The sequence below is a fragment of the Lonchura striata genome, chromosome Z, assembly GCF_050655825.1.
Source record: "Lonchura striata isolate lonStrDom1 chromosome Z, ASM5065582v1, whole genome shotgun sequence".
NCBI classification, from domain to species: Eukaryota; Metazoa; Chordata; class Aves; order Passeriformes; family Estrildidae; genus Lonchura; species Lonchura striata.
In genome coordinates this window covers 40,624,675-40,637,892 of record NC_140740.1, presented here as the reverse complement: position 1 = coordinate 40,637,892, position 13,218 = coordinate 40,624,675, and the positions used below count along the sequence as shown (strand labels likewise).

General features: G+C 43.0%; 1 protein-coding gene across 1 annotated transcript in view; it reads right to left on the bottom strand.

Annotated features, from left to right (window-relative positions):
* The window catches only part of LOXHD1 (lipoxygenase homology PLAT domains 1), a 177,663-nt gene that overhangs the window by 6,958 nt on the left and 157,487 nt on the right, over positions 1-13,218 (bottom strand). The window contains exons 38-40 of the mRNA XM_077790176.2: positions 5,008-5,178; positions 3,687-3,825; positions 1,139-1,300 (exon numbers count right to left, since the gene is read on the bottom strand). Coding sequence (XP_077646302.1) covers positions 1,139-1,300; positions 3,687-3,825; positions 5,008-5,178 — 472 coding nt within the window. The remainder of the gene's footprint in view (positions 1-1,138; positions 1,301-3,686; positions 3,826-5,007; positions 5,179-13,218) is intronic.

The window sequence follows — 13,218 nt, the reverse complement described above, 5'->3', positions numbered from 1 at the left end:
CTTGTTTGCACAGAGAACACCACTGTAACGTGCTGCATCTACAGAGCTGGAGCCCTGCTCCAGTGCAAGGACAGACTGCAGGCTTTACCCGTACCTTCTGGCTACCCTCTTTAATTTAAAACAATCTTTAAAAAGTGGGATTTTATGAGAAAACCTTTGGCCCCTTCACAGCACACTGTCCCAGCAGTTTCAGCATGCTCCCAATGAGTTCAGTGCGCAGATCTGATTGCACAGCAGGACTTGGAGGGTTCCAGGCTTTTCCCCACCAGGAGAAAAAGAGTATGTTTTAGTATGCAATTGACTGAGTTTTCATTCAGCAAATATTATTAAGGCTCTTCAGCTGGCTGATTAATTTGCTAGGAGAGACTCTTAGCTTCTAAAAAAAACCCAAAAAAACACCACTTCAAGGATTTCTTCTTAAACACTCAATTGTCTCAGCTGGAACAAACTCCTTGTAGTTAAATTCTTTAGCAGCAATGGAAATATCATGGAGAAGAGAAGAAATCCACAATTAAAGTTGTGGATTATTTTACTGAAGTGCAATTTGTTCTGCAAATGGGTGATCTCCTCTGCTCCTGCACAGTCTTTGTGGAATCTGCTCCCCTTCCAAAGATGGGACTCAGATCAAAAATGTGCATGACCTGACCATGCTCAGGGCTCTTCAGGTATGGTTGAGCTGCATGATTGCAACCTTTCCAGTCATGTGCAGCCTTTTGGACCAGGCCAGAAGGATCTTTTATCCAAACTGGTCTGAATTAGAGACTTAGACTTTATCTTACTCTTGTTTCTGGGAAATTTTTCACAAGACTTACTTAAAAGACCAGTCTGTGCAGAGAATTCTACAATTGAATTGCAGCCACTCTGGCTATTTTCCATAAGGTGAGACATCAATTCATCCTGGCTGTGAGATTTACCCCAGCCAGCTTGTTTATAAAGTTACCTGCACATGCAAATACCCTCTGTAACAACTGGAAAATTGTGCAGGTAAGTCAGATAAGGACATCCTGGACCTGACACACCAAACTGCATAACATAAAACAAGACTTTCCGCACTTTAAGTCTGAAATGCTTCAGGAGGATGTGTGCAGATCTGCTCAGCTCCCCCAGGGCAGGTCCTTGCAGATGAGAAGGCACTTACTTGTTGCAAAGCTCCATCTCTGTCACGATAATCTCCTGGACATGCCAGAAGAAATCAGCTTTTGCAGATGACTTCTTCCCATCTTTTGGGCAGTGACCAACACAAATGGCTGCAATATCACCAACGTTCTTTGAAGAAAACTGGAATGTGTCAGTTGCTCCCCTACAGGAAACAGGGAGCAGTTTCAGCATCCCGGAGGCTGCCAGTGACTTGCTTCATATGGACATTAAGTAATTTGCACATGGCAATGGAAGATAGAAGATAAGCCTTCATTTACAGTAATTTGAGTTAACCTACAATCATTCAACACAAAGTATAATTTCCATATTTAAATTTAGTATTTTCTCTGATTAGGGGTGACACTTTAAATTGTTGCCACTAGGACTTTCTAGGATAAACTCGAACTCTTCCACATACAAAATCAAATTGCCTCATTATAGATAAAGCTAAAGAATGACTAATTTCCCCTCCAGCACTTATTCATTCATTCCTGACAGATACTGTATCTGCTACACATCTACCCACCATAGCTGTTTTAAATTTGCTAGTTGAGCTACCCTTCCTGAAGCTCAAATTTGAGATAGCTCAGAGGAACAATTAAATCACAGATTCTCAGAATGGTTTGGGTTGGAAAAGACCCTAAAGATTATCTAATTCCAAACTCCTGCCATGGACAGGCCTGATAGGTTTCTGTCAAAGTGTTGACTGGATCCCTGTTGTGTTCCCTGAGTATCTGTTGGATTTATTTCCTTGGACTGGCCCTTGGTCGTTCCAAGGACAGACTGTGCCTGATGAAAAGTGGTGTCTAACTCCTTCACAGGCACCATCAGCTCAAGAAGCTCCTCCTGATCTTTCATATTTCATGTGATATCTCAGACAGTCATACTGAATTCCACATAAGCCAGAATTTCACTTTCCTTTACCAGAAAAAATCCAAAGCAAGAGAACATCAGCAGTGCCTGTGACTTTGGCGAGGTCCCCATCTCCTAAGGGTATGCCGTGTCCTTAAACAAGCAGAAAACCCTGCTCACACCTGGAGCACTTTGGCTCCACGTGGGAGAAGGAGTAGGCCCCTGTCATGATTTGACACGGAAAAAGAATTTTTCCGGAAGGAAGAGGTCAATTTGGATATTGACCAATTGAAGGTGGACACGCCTCTGAGAACACAGAGGGGTTAAAAGCAGAATTCCCAGGAGAACTCGCTCTCTTTGGTTCCGCTCAGCGTGCAGTGCAGCCTCTCCCCTGCCCGGCCGTGGCTGGTGGGGAGGGGAAAAGCCATGTGGGCTTCGGAGGTAGGCCAGGGGTGGAGGGACTGGAACTGGGCCTGGCCCCTTGCAGATGGAAGAATGGAGAGATCTGGGATGTGTCCGTTTCCCCCCAGAGTCCCTCGCTCTCTCTCGAGAGAAAGAGACATCAGCAGTTCTGTCAGCAGTTCACCGCAGGGAAGGAGAGAAGCGGGGAGGGGGGGGCCACAAGGTGCCCAGCTGCATGTGGGAGCTGGAGAATCCAGGCAGAAAGCCAGCCAGGGAGTCGGGACTTTTAACCCTTCCTGAGAAATGAAAGCTTTGTGAAATTTTTCTCCTCCTCAGTTAGAAAAAAGAGGAAGAGAGACAGCTTGGACCCTGGGATGTTGGAAGGAGAAATTGTGAGATGGGAGGGCATGATGGAGTGGCTCTCTGGCTGGACTTTTTCTTGGTAGCCACAGACTGAACCAGTCTTCTCCTCCAAGAGAGACTGTATTTTAGGAGGAATGCTTTGCAAGGTTTTCATTTTAATATTTGTGTAGCTTTATTTCCTTTCTTTTTTCTTTTATAGTAGTAGCTTAATAAAGTTTTTTTCCTGTTATTAAGCTTGAGCCTGCTTTGCTGTGTTCTCAATTGCATTTCAATTGAGAGAATGCGTTTTCATGGGAGCACTGGCATTGTGCCAGTGTCAAACCATGACAGCCCCATGTTCCATGGATATGTCTCCAACAGGAGGCTGATTCCTGCCTTTCCTCACACAACAGTGATCTCACAGCCTTACCCCCCAGAGCTGTCTGCAAAGTCAAATCTGAGCAGCTCTGACAACATCTAGCCCCCAACTATTATTACTTTCTCTCTAATTCCCATTCCTAGCGAGATGTTGTAAAAGGAACTAAAACCACCTCCAGCCTCCTTCTGCTCCTCCCAGCTCAAAAACCACACAGCCTCCCTGGGGGCTTGCCAGGAGCCTCTTTGTGTGTACAGATACAAAAGGACACACACACACAAGTGCAACATCTACATTTCCTTTTGATAGATATTCTTAGATTTGTCAAAAGGAAATGTAGATATTATTGAAAATATTAAATATTTTCTTGCTGTCCTAAACCCTACTTTGTGGCTGTCCACCAGAAAGTTATTTGATAATCTTCCCTGTAATCCAAGTGGGAAGCCATCAAGCTTTTTGGAAGGGGAATAAGAAGCAGCATGGCAAAAATGCAGTGCCCTATGGCAAGAAGAGATGGCATTTGTGGAGGATACACAATGGGTGGGGTGTTCCTGTGGCCTACCATCCTGTTTACTACCTTTCAAATCTCCTTTTCTTGGAAGAGTTTTCCATGAGGAATTCCTTTGAGCGGCCCATCTTCCCTTCCAGGATGATCCAGATGTTTTCCTTTGTATCTGCATCCTCTCTGTCACTGGTTACTGTGACAATCTCATAGGCTTTAAAGCATAATTAACACACACATTAAACAGAAAAGGAGGAGCATATGGCCTGCAAGATCTCTTCATTTGGCTATCACTTTGCTTAAAAACCCTTTTCCTAAAATTTATCACAGCCCACAAGACAGCAAGAATTTGCAAAATAAGGGAGGAAACACACTGAAATCTGTGGGACTTTTGACTTCTAAACGGTTTGGGAGAGAATACATTAAAAATACAAGTCTTACTCAATTTGGTAGTAAGAATAGATGGAGTTATTCTTAGAATCATAGAATATTCTGTGTTGGAGGTTTGGAGGGACTCACAAGGATAACTGAGGTCCCTCTTGAACAAGCTGTGTCCAGCTCCATGCTGTGCTAAGCACTTCATCTAAAACACAGCCTGAATCCTCCATATTTATTTTCTTTTATTTTTCTTTCTTTCTTTTTTTTCTTTTTTTTATTTGTGCCACGGCTCCTAGCAGAGGGAGGGTGTCCATGTACCCTGCAGGATGTGCTCAGATGCTGTGGTGGTCTGTAAGTAGCCAAAATGGTCCTCACGAGGCTGATTTTTTTCAGGGGCAGAGCACAATCACAGTGAAGTAATGTGATTATTGTCTCCCCAGTATTCTCCTGAAGAAGAGCACTGGTGCAGTAGCTCTTGAGATGGATTCTGCATATTATCAGCGTGGTTAAGTAACTCTTGTTGGCTGAGTCACCCACCACATCAGATAGCAGTGTAATTACCTTGGCCCCAGTGGGATTACCCAGAGCAGACCCAGGGCCATGGGCTGTTAAACTCAGTTTATATGTTCAGCTGGGACACTTAAGCTCATACCCCAGAACCAGTTAAGGAGGAAGCTGGAGCAATGTTACTTACCAAGCTTTAAGGACTGAACTTATCTTCCACCTCAAAACCTCAAGTACTTTACCTCTAATGAGATCATATCCATGTGTTCTCATGGCTTACTGATGGACTGAACCTCTGCAGATGGGCCCCTCTTTGGTTTCAACCCAGAATGAGATCTTTTTCTTCCTCGCAAATCCCATTTCATTTCTTTCTTATTCTAGAACTGCACTATTGAACTGAAGTGTACATGACATAACCCCTAAAGCCTGCATGGGAGCCTCCAGCTTGCAGTAGATGTAGTCCTGTGACCTCTGAGGTCCCTCAGAAAGTGGCACAAGAGTGCCCCAAACTCACCAGTCCGTTCCTTCAGTTCCAGGATGTCATTATTGGCACAGGCCAGCTCCCTGATAAGCTGCCCATCGTCTTCACCTTTAGCCAGCCAGCGATCACACTGGAAGCGAAATGTCTTGTCCATGGCAGAGTCTATCACATCAATATATTCCAGGTGCCAGCCTGGGGCAATTCCTGGTAAAACAACAGAAATAAAAAAGGTCTGGATATTTGCACATAGGAGGGGAGGTACCTTTCCTTGGTAGTTCCACGTTGTTGCCATATATAATGGAATCAAGGAATGGTTCAGGTTGGAAGGTCAGCTCTCCTGCCATGGGCAGGGACACCTTCCACTATCCCAGGCTGTTCCAAGCGCTGTCCAGCCTGGCCTTGGACACTTCCAGCCATGGGACAGCCATAGCTTTTCTGGGCAATCTGTGCCAGAGCCTCCCCACCCTCATTGTAAACAATTTTTTCCTTTGTATATCTAATCTAAATTGACACTCTTCTAGTTTTAAACCACCCCCACTGCCCTGTTGCAGCAGGCCCTGCTAAAACATTTGCCCCCATCTTTTTTAAAAGCACTAAGGCAGGGGCTCTCTCCTCTTTGGATTTGAAGTCAGAATGTAAAGTACAACTTCCTCCATTGGCCCTGCAAGTCAGCATGTGCAAGGAAACTTCCCACCCTTGCCAAGGAATGAGGGCAAATTAATGAGTGCTGGGACTGGATGTGAAAACAGGACGGAGTAAAGTGATGAATGTTCCAGCATGGATGACCAAATCACTTTACATTTCCCTTGGGGCCTTCTAAGGAGCCACAGCACCTTTTTTAGCTTGCTACTTTGTTTGTTCAGTTTGGTTTTTTTTCTCATTGGAAAAGCAACTTGAAAACAAAGAAAACAGCATTTGAGAATGTTTTCCTAATTTGTTAAAATCACAGGAGCAGTCGTTGACCTCGGTAGGGACAGGAGGTTTCTGACAGTTTTGCTTTCAAGTCCTGCTCTTAGTCAGACAAAAAAAGGTTATGTTCATGATGAGACATATCTGCTCACTTATTATGTACATCCTGGAGAGATTAAACAGCTCTTGCTCTTCCAGGAATTCACTGCCTATTTCTTACATTTGCAAAAATTAATCCTCATTATCCTTGAATGGAAAATGATGGCACAATTTTGAGTTATGTCAACAAGTCACTCTTCTCCTGTGGACTGTGAGCCTCCACATCATGTGCTGGCAGTTCTTTACCAGCCTCACAGCCATCCTGTTTTGTAGTTTGGCTTCCTGAACTTTCTCCAAGTTAGGAAATTAAACTGTGCACTATGCAGCACAGACCTCAACCAACACCACCATTCTCCCCTTAAATTTCAGGGGCACAGAACTGCAAAGTCATTGTGCCTGGAAGGTTCATCTGTAGAACACCTTGCTTAGAGCAAACTCAGCTAAAGCAGGTTCTTCAGAGCCAGCTGTGGCCAGGTTTTTAATATCTCCAAGGATAAAGATTCCACAACCAATCTGTGTGGCCTGTGCCAGAGTCTGATTACCATACAGAGGAAAAAAAGCTTTCTTTTCTTATTTTAAATGTAATTTACTTTATTTCAGTTTGAGCCCGTTCATTCTTGTCCTGTCACTGGACACAGGTGAAAAGAGTTTGGTTCCATCTGGTTTAATTTTGCAGGTTGCCCAGAGAAGCTGTGGCTGCCCCTGGATCCCTGGAAATGCTCAAGGCCAGGCTAGATGGGGTTTGGAGCAACCTGAGTTAGTGGAAGGTGTCTCTGACCATGGCAGGGATTTGGAACTCAATTGTCTTTAAGGTCTCTTTCAACTGAAACCATTCTGTGAACCATTCTACAATTCTGTTAAGTATTCCAGGGCTCTTTAACTGGATTTAACTGTGATTTAACTGGAGCAACTTGCTCTTTGAGCTGTTTTGGAAATTTATTCTACACATGTTGGCAGTGTCAGCTGTTAATCTTTTGGTAGGATCTTTTCCATTTAAGTTCAATGAACATCTCTGCAGGATATTCAGGAGGCTGTTCTGCTTCCATCAAAACTTTAGTGACAACAGTACAGTGTGAAAGAAAGAAAACATGCTTTCCTTCTGCATTGAGAGATGTCAGTGCCTGCAGACCAGGATGGAATAAATTTTTGATCTCAGCCTGGCTGCCAACAGCAAACAAGATTATGGGGGCAGGATCAATGCTAAGCAGCAGTACCAGAAAGGGGTCTGTGAGAGATGCACATGCCCTCCTCTCTCTTCTCCAGCCTGGTGCCAGCAGCCACACTCACCAAGAAGCTACAACAAAATCTTGTTCTTTTATCAAAGGCAGAGATGGGACAGACCTGACTTTCCTGCAGATGTTGGAGCTGAGGACAAAGCCAGCTCCTCCCCACAATGATGCTTTTATCAGCTCTGGGCTATTTAAAGATCAAGTGCTGAGCTCTGTCAGGGATCAACACTGAAAAGCAAATGCCAACAGGGTGTCCCTTACAGCACTGGGATACATAAATCAAGGAGCTGGATAGATTGTCTTAAAAAAATGGTACACCTTCCCTAAAAATATCCTCCTGCCTGTTTTAAAGAAAAAACATTTCTCTTCTCTCTCACTAGAATTTGCCTTCTCTCATTTTCATTCCTGTTTGTTAGTGACTTTGATTATGAGACACATATTTGGATCTTCTATTCATTTCTAGGAGAATTAGCTCACCCGAGATGAAAGCTGTACTAGACATGTCCATAGCAGCATATCTCCCCATCCTGTGTCCATGTCCCATGGTGCCAGGAGTGGTGTCACATCAAGGGTTTCATTGCCACAGCATTAAACACCATTTAAAAGCTGATGTGGAAATGGAAGGGTTGGTTCAGGTCTGAAAAATGTATCCTGCTCTACTGGAAAAGTTGTTGTTTTTCTTTTGTTTCAGACTGGGAAAGTATTTATGAAATTCCTCTTTGCATTGGTATGGAAATGAAAATGAAAAGGCCAATGATGCACAGAGTCTAAATCTGAGACTTTCCCTCTACTGGGTTGGCTCTGTGTGCTGGGCATCACATTAGCAGAAGGAGAACAAATCATATTGGCAGAACTGCTTTCCAGGTAATGAAATCCTGGTTTCAGGCTGTTATCCCAGTTACCCCTTGTGTTCCTCTATGACTTTTGCAATGGGCTCAGAGACTCTACAGTACCTAAGCAATGACAGGAAAGGAAACTCCTACCCAAGAGTCACCAAATCCACAGCCCAAGCTGGTTTATAGAGCAGCATGAACAAAAGAAGAGGAGCAAGAAAGATGATGTGACTATAGGAGGGTGAAAGAACTTTCCCAAATCCTGACCACTGCTCACACAGCCTGGCTGCAAGCAGAAACCGAAGAATCTCTGTAGCAATGGCCCATCAGCCTTTCCTCTGTACACTGTCCCTGATTCTGATCCACTGTGAGAGCCAGAGCTCCATCACTCAGCTTTGGGTGATTGCAGAAAAAAACAGAGCAGACCTGCTTGTGTCCTGTTGGCACTTCAAGCAACAGTACCCAGAAAACAAGGGCTCAAGAAAACATCAGCTGCACAAATTCCTGCCCAGTACAAGCCAGAACCACTACATTTGCCTCCATTAATGCTTTGAAGCAGAAGGAAAGAAATAGCATATATCTGAGTAATTCCTGCCCAATTATTCATCCCTTGGTCTTTAAAATAATTTGGCAAGCACTGTGCCTTTGTGAAAAGTCCCCTACCACCAAAACAAGTGTTCAACATTTGTAACAAAAGGCATTTCACTCCAGGCCTCGTTTTGCTGCCATTGAAATCCTGAGCAACAAACCTGCCGTAATAAAACCCATGGCAGTGCCACATAGGCTCCTTAATGGTCTGCAGCTGGAAGTGACATTTTCAATAGCATGCAAAACATTTCAAATGTAATTAGAGGAAGAGAAGAGCTTTGGGGACAAAAGAATCACTTTGCTTGCTTGACTCTGTATAATTTAGTGTGATCTAGGGAAATGCATTCTGTTCCCCAAATGTCCTGATCCAAAAGAGCAGTTATTTATCTCATTTATTCTCTTTCATAAAAGGATCCAAGCTGGGCACTGGGGGATTCTGAGCAAGAACCACCTGAAAAGCCCTCACAGGATCTTCTTTCCTTTTCCCCAGGTGATGCTGGAAGTCTGTGCTTTCCTGATATTGGACAGGCTGGATTGTAAGCTCCTTGTCACCTGCTTCTGCAATGATTAGCACAATTGAGCCTGACTGTAGAAGCATAGATGGAACAGATAATGACATTACTGCTTCATTTAACTAAAACCCCAGCCTGCAGCACCAGAAGCTTCCTTTGCCTCTCTCAGGAACAACCATGACTTGGCTGTACTCACCCCTAGAATATTGGGAAACATGGGAAGATGAGAGAAAAATATGTGGTGAAACATGGGAAGATGGAGATAAAAATGGGGTGAAACAAGCGTGGTGGGTTCACTGCTCACCAGGCACCTGGTGCCTGACCTTGCTTTAGTGAATGTTAACTATTCCTGGCAAATAAAGAGCTGGTGGGATTAAATCTGCTGTCAGAACCACATACATGCTTGGATGCACACACATCTCTACTTTTTCCAGCCATATTCATTGACTATCTTCTCTACCCCTTAACTTTCTGTAGCATATCTCTTCTGGTTTGGTTTGGAAGCAGCTGCTATCTTATCAAGGATAATAGTAGTCATTACTGGTGCTTATGTTTCCACAGGAGTAAAAGATCTCTCTTGCTAGGAACATTGACTGCTCAAGGGCCAGAGAAGAATTGCTGCTGCCAAGCCATTCGCAACCACCAACCAGCACTCCTCAGCCCCTCAACTGCATCTTTTATTTATTTATTTTAATTTTTTTTCACGTTTTCTGAAACATGAAGTAACAACCACAGCACAGGCAGCTCATCAGCCTTGCATCCTCTGAAATCTTTTGTCCCCTGCCTGTTTAGGTGAGCATTCATCCATAAACCCCACCTCATGAAGCATCATCCAGAAAGTGGTGGGAGTTTTGACAGCGGCTTCAAAACACTAGAAATGGAGCGTTAATTGTGAGGTGTTAAAATCATAGCATGTAGCTGTGCACCAATACATATCAAAACACTCTAAGAAGGTGAATAATTTTTATCCCTAATCTACATAATTGAAAATGAGGTACAGGGATGTGATTTAGGCAAGGTCATTCAGCAAGCCAGTGGCAGAATAAAAATAGATCCATTTTGTATATCTCTTCTGAAGGATCATTTTAGCTCACACAACATTTCTCATCAGAGCAGACAGGCAATGCAAAAAACATCTCACAATCTTTGAGAAAGCAGATTAACACTTGGGATAGTTTTAGAAAGTAGGTGCCCTGCACCCCCTCTCCTTTGTTGTCTCTGCAACTTGTTCAGAATTCAGGATTTTACTCAGGTCAAAACCACCCATAAATTACCCTCAGACACACCCCACTCCTCCAGCCCTCACATCTACAGATGAACTACTCCTGTGCAAAAGCACTTAACAACTCAGACTGAAGATGAAACAGTTTCTCAGATTATATTCTTGTGATTGAAGGAAATTTTGTATTTTATAAAGGGATACTTGAAATAAAAGCTTTTAACAAGGATGCAGGATAATTTGTCCCCAAGAGGAGCAAGGGAAGCATATAGAAAAGAGAAGCTTTTAGAGAAATGATAATTCTAAGGCTACATCTATCCTTTTGGGCTCCTTCTGAAAGATTCTGCAATTCACAAGATTGGAAAGGAATGAATGCACAAGGTCAACACCAAAATCTTTGTGTTCTCTGTGGGTCTGCTGTTTTAATTCCTTACATCTTTTTTCCTGTTTCATGTCACTTCTGGACTGTGATACCTTGGCAGTATTTCTTGGTTAAGCCATAACACCTGTAGCACATCTTTCACAGAATAATGGAATGGTTTGGGATGGATGGGAGATTAAAACTTGTCCCATTCCATCCATTCCATGGGCAGGGACACTTTACACTGTCTAAGGCTGCTCCAAGCTCTGTCCAACCTGGCCTTTGATACTTCCATGGGTGAGGCAGACACAGTTCCTCTATGCCAGGGTCTCATAATCCTCACAGGGGTGAAATCCATATCTTTGTGACAACACTGTTGGCAAAAAAAAAACTGGCATTGAAAAGAGAGGAAGGTGCAAGGCATATGGGAGTGTTCTGTGGGTCAGTGCTGGGATCTCCTAAGGTGCTGAGGCCGGATTTTGACAATTTGGAGGACTAATCAGCTATGGCACAGTTGCTAACATGCTATAGGTCTGCAGATTCCACCTCCACTTGAGCTCAGTCTGAGTTGCAGACTTCTATGCATGCAGAAAGGTGCAGGAGTTTGCACTGTCTTCCTCTGTACTGAGCCACCAACAAAACAGAGAGTGTGATGGACTCTCCTCTCCTTGGGCAGTTTTACACATCTATTTCTCATCCTCTCACTTTTTCTTTAAAGCAGAAACTCTAACAAATCTGCCCTGAGGATCAGCAGGGTTTATGAGGCAACAGCCCAGAGCTGAGAGGGAAGGCTTAGAAAAGCCCTTCCCAGGCCTGATAACTGAGTAAATCCTTACAAAGGGCTAAAAAAGGATAGTACTTTAGTTTTTTTTTTTTTAAATAATTTATGGTCTACAAGTGCCCCAAAGGCTTGGAATCATGTCCATGAATTGCAGAAACAGACCTCTGGAATGGCTATGTGCTGTGAGTTCAAGGCCTGGGCAGTTGACTATCTGAGTCAAGACACTGCTCCTGGAAAAGGTAGTTCCTTTGGAGAAAGAAAAGGAAAACCAAGGGTATATAAACTGTTCGGACTTGAGTTCAAATAAAAAAGGAATAAGATACCTTCTCTTTTGGAAAAGCCACCCAAAAGGAGTCAGTGGGGCAGCTAGGCTATTTAAAACTCTGTTAGACAATGTCAGAGCAGTTGGTGAATTGAGAGAAAGGCTTTGCTAAGGCAAAAAGAAGTCTGGCTCCATAGCCTTGTTATTTACTTTTGTCTTTGCTTCTGCAACACAGAAAAGTCTGGTTTATCCATAATTAGACTCTTCATGGCTCCCCTTGGTTGATGGCAACTGAGATAATCAAGAATCTGAAATTAATTACTTTAGACAGACTGCTTATCACCTGGATTCAAATCTACTCAGGCAGATGAAGGAGCTAAGTCCAGATTTTTCATACTTCCTTGTTTCATGGAGAAAAAGGCAGCAGCAATCAAAAAACAAACAACAAACCCCAACAAAAAAAGACCAAAAAAAAAAAAAACCCACCACATAAAAAAGGAGGAAAACCAGCCTTTTCCTAGGTAAATAGGATACTGAGATACTGAGAAACTTTCAGTCATTCTTCCAGAATGGGGATTTAGTCCTTATAGCAGACTAAAAAAAAAAATTAAAAAAAAAATTGAGGCCTATATTTAGAAAGCCTGCATTTCTACAGACCTACAGATACTGACCTTGCATAAATGTAGAAGTAAATGAACTGAGATATGAGAAAATACATAGTGCCTATCTGAGATCAGGAGATGAGGAGTCTGGAAGTGATTAAATTTGCTCCGGGAGTCTAAATATATTAGGTTGAACATCAGTATCTCAAAGTAAACAGGGGCAAGATAAAAAGACATGGAGCAAAATTAAAACTAAATTTCATTCACATCACTTTGCTGTTACCAGAATCTCAGTGGTGAACTCTAAACATCTAAAAAAAGTCAGGAACAAGTTCTTTGAAATTGCAGTTGTGAAGTCTTTAAACTGCCTGTTTTCAAATGAGCAACAACTTCCTCCCTAATCATTTTTACTGAAGTTAAGAGAAATTAGATGGGGGCTTCATTCCTCCTTTATGTCTCACACAGAGATGTCACTCAGCAGTTTTTGTGGGGAAAATGGCATTTTAAAAGCATTAAAGTGGGACCATAAAACTGGTGTGCTTTTCCAGAGGATGAGAACATGGTCTTTGCAATTTAAAGACCTCCTGATAGGTTTGCCATGGCAATTACTGTCTCTTCAACTCTGAACACAGAGTTCAGTCAGATTTCAGTGAAAAGATGAACAAAAGTGGGATGAGAACTGGGAGTAAAGCCACTGCAGCAAGGCTGCACCAAGGGAGAAGGATGCTGAGCTGTGGTGCATGGCACAGTGAACACAATGGGCAAGGCATTTAAACATATTTTATCCTGAAATATAGGCAGGCAGTTGGTTTCTTGATATGACAAGGAAAAGGAAGCCTTTTGATGGTA